This window comes from Aplysia californica, unplaced genomic scaffold, assembly GCF_000002075.1.
Source record: "Aplysia californica isolate F4 #8 unplaced genomic scaffold, AplCal3.0 scaffold00743, whole genome shotgun sequence".
Taxonomy (NCBI): Eukaryota; Metazoa; Mollusca; class Gastropoda; order Aplysiida; family Aplysiidae; genus Aplysia; species Aplysia californica.
In genome coordinates this window covers 298,872-301,849 of record NW_004798013.1, presented here as the reverse complement: position 1 = coordinate 301,849, position 2,978 = coordinate 298,872, and the positions used below count along the sequence as shown (strand labels likewise).

Below are 2,978 nucleotides of genomic sequence, written 5' to 3'. Positions count from 1 at the left end.
ACACACACACACACACACACACACACACACACACACACACACAGGCACACAACCCCAAAAACATAAAACAACGTTAATCAGGTAAAACCCAGTAACAAAATCAATTAGCAAAGTTGTTTGTTTTCAGGCGACGAGTCGGGCGAACCTGACCCGATCCCATCCACAATGGGCACCCGGTATAATTGTATACACAGACAGCATAGGGACAAAGACGTGTATGCGAGTCATTCAGAGAGAAACAGATGCCTGTCCAACAGCGAGATAAGATTGCCTGTCTGACTGAACAGAAAACTGAGTAGCCAGGCCACACAACAGATCAGCATCACCATCAAGTAAAAGGTGAAGGTCATCCACTCAGGAGACCATCTGGCCCATCGTCTATCCTCTTCAAATCGACCCTGACCTTCAGATATCTCGTAGTCACGTGACCGACTATCCCCCGCAAGTTTTCCATTCCGACCCTCGCTATCCGCACTTCCTTCTCCTCTCTTTATTCCATTTGACACGTCATCTGCTTGTGCACCTACACATTCCGCTCCGGAAGTGCCGGTCGTGACGTCATCTCCGGGATTTCCCGGTTCCGGAGGTAGACTTGGCGCTTTTCCATTCGGGCCCTTTGAACTCTTGAGTCTTGCTTTGTGAGAGGCGAACTGGCGAGATGACGGGCCCCCAGAAACGAGCACAGGCGTTTTTACATGTCCAGCGTACTTGGCCGCCGTGGCTCGGGACAAGGCACTGACGATAAAGGCCCTTGCTCCAGACCAAACCCCGGGGCCTTGCAGGCGGTACTGAAGAAAAGAATAAAAAAGGTCAATTTTAGAAAGAGTTTAACTGCATTTGCAACACAATAAGGTCGTGTAACATTTTCCGAAGATTAGAGATGTTACGAGAGTAACAAACACAAAAAAAAGGGAGCAAGAGAGATCAGGGCGATAGATGTTTGATAGGAAAGAAGGAGAAAACCACATCAGAGCACCCGCCAACCACCCACGAAAAACATAGAATTTTAAAAAATAAATGAAAAAACCCCCAAAAAACACAACAACACATGTACATAAATGTAGAGATTACCACCTTGTTCTATGTGTATGTTTATGTATGTATACGTGTATAAAGAAATAGAGACGAATGTTAACAAAAAGCTCTGTAAACCTGTGCTGGTAGGCAAGGACCCAGGTAACACTTGAGCGCCAACTCTGGGTCAGAGAACATCATCTTCCAGAGGTAAGGGCGGGCGCCTATCTTGGAGGCGATCTGGTCCATGTAGTCAATCCAGAAGGTCTGGAAGAACAGTTGTGGGCATTTTAGATAGCTACATAAATGCAATCTATCATTATTATTATTATTATTATTATTATTATTATTATTATTATTATTATTATTATTATTATTTTTACTACTACTATTATTATCATTATTATTATTATCATTATCATTATTATTATTATTATTATTATTATTATTATTATTATTATTATTATTATTATTATTAGTATTAGTATTAGTAAGTTAGTATTAGTATTATCATTATTATTGTTGTTGTTATCATTATCATTATAATTGCTATTATTTTATTATCATTGTTATTATTATTATTATCATTATCATGATTATTATCATCAAGATTGTTATTATTATTGCTATTATTGCTATCATTATTTTATCTTATCATCATTTAATATTAGTGTTACAGTCCACTTCACTGGTGGATGTGGTGGTATGGTAATCTTGATAATTGGGTGATGGAGTAGTGGATTCAATTCTAACTTTAGATCTATGTTTTGTTTTGTTAAGTAGTTGTTGTTTTTTGTCTTCGAGATCTTTTAGTGGAAGAGTTTATTGTTTTAATGCAATTAATGCAATTAATGCAACCATGAATATTAAAATAACAAAGGACCATGGCCACATCTCACCTTGACAACCGATATAAAGAGTTTTTTTTAAAAAACCAGATCAACCCTACTTCTTTTAAGGTAGGTCTATTGTTTGAAATAAGCTAAATATCACTTGGTTATCGGTTTTTTTATTTTTTGTTTAGGATTATTCCACAACCTTTTGTGTACCAAAAGACATCAAAATTGTGGTAGTTTTGAAGTCCTAAATATTTTTTTCAGATTTAATTATTACCAAGGGGTGTGTTTTTCGTTTACCCTAGCAATGAAGGTTAACAAATTGTTCCCCCCAATTTTCCATTATGATTCTCATTCCCAAATACGGCAAAAGTGCGAAATTTTCAGTGTCTAGATGAAGTACACAAAGGGAAGCCACTCTGTCAAACACCAACAGTTGTGGAAAAGTGAAAGTAAGTTGAGAGCAGAGGAAAATTGGGGTTTTTGCAGTAATTTGGTAGCTTTCATGCATGATAACTCATTAACCATTTGTTGGATTCCTTTGAAACTTGGCATGCTAACTACTTACGTATTGTTGCTTGATTTTAATAAAAATTATTTATGTACATTGATATTTTCTACCTCCATCACCCTTCCTGATTTTTACAAATGGAGGACATTTTGTAACAGATTACGTAATGAAATTTTTCTATGCCATAAAAGCTGTCGTTATAGGCCTAGCCTCTTCTCCTGGGTCCTAATTTTTAAACACATTCATAGAAGCACACAGAGAAATTTTAATTGAGATCCGAGCAGTTTATCAGAGTTACGATGTTTACACTGCAGACTGCATCATAGATTGCGAGAGCTGGTTTTCAGATGCAGTGATGCCCCCACGGTTGCCCATACCACGGGATAGAAGAAGAAGAAGACAACGTTTTAAGTTTTCCCACTATATAACCTATATCGGCGGCCATTTTGGATTAACGAATCGAGAACCCCCCTCCCCTCCCGCTTTCATTATAATCATACTTCAACATCAAAGTACAAGGGACTTCCATAGGAATCAACATTATGTTCAATTTTCTGGAAAATTGTGTCCAAACCATAGACCTACCTTAAAAATCGATTTAATGAAAGAAACAGAAA

General features: G+C 37.5%; 1 protein-coding gene across 1 annotated transcript in view; it reads right to left on the bottom strand.

Annotated features, from left to right (window-relative positions):
* Window positions 1-52: 52 nt before the first annotated feature.
* LOC101856987 (flavin-containing monooxygenase 5) overlaps window positions 53-2,978 on the bottom strand; it is a 26,485-nt gene continuing 23,559 nt past the window's right edge. The window contains exons 9-10 of the mRNA XM_005109026.3: window positions 1,153-1,281; window positions 53-788 (exon numbers count right to left, since the gene is read on the bottom strand). Coding sequence (XP_005109083.1) covers window positions 225-788; window positions 1,153-1,281 — 693 coding nt within the window. The 3' untranslated portion in view covers window positions 53-224. The remainder of the gene's footprint in view (window positions 789-1,152; window positions 1,282-2,978) is intronic.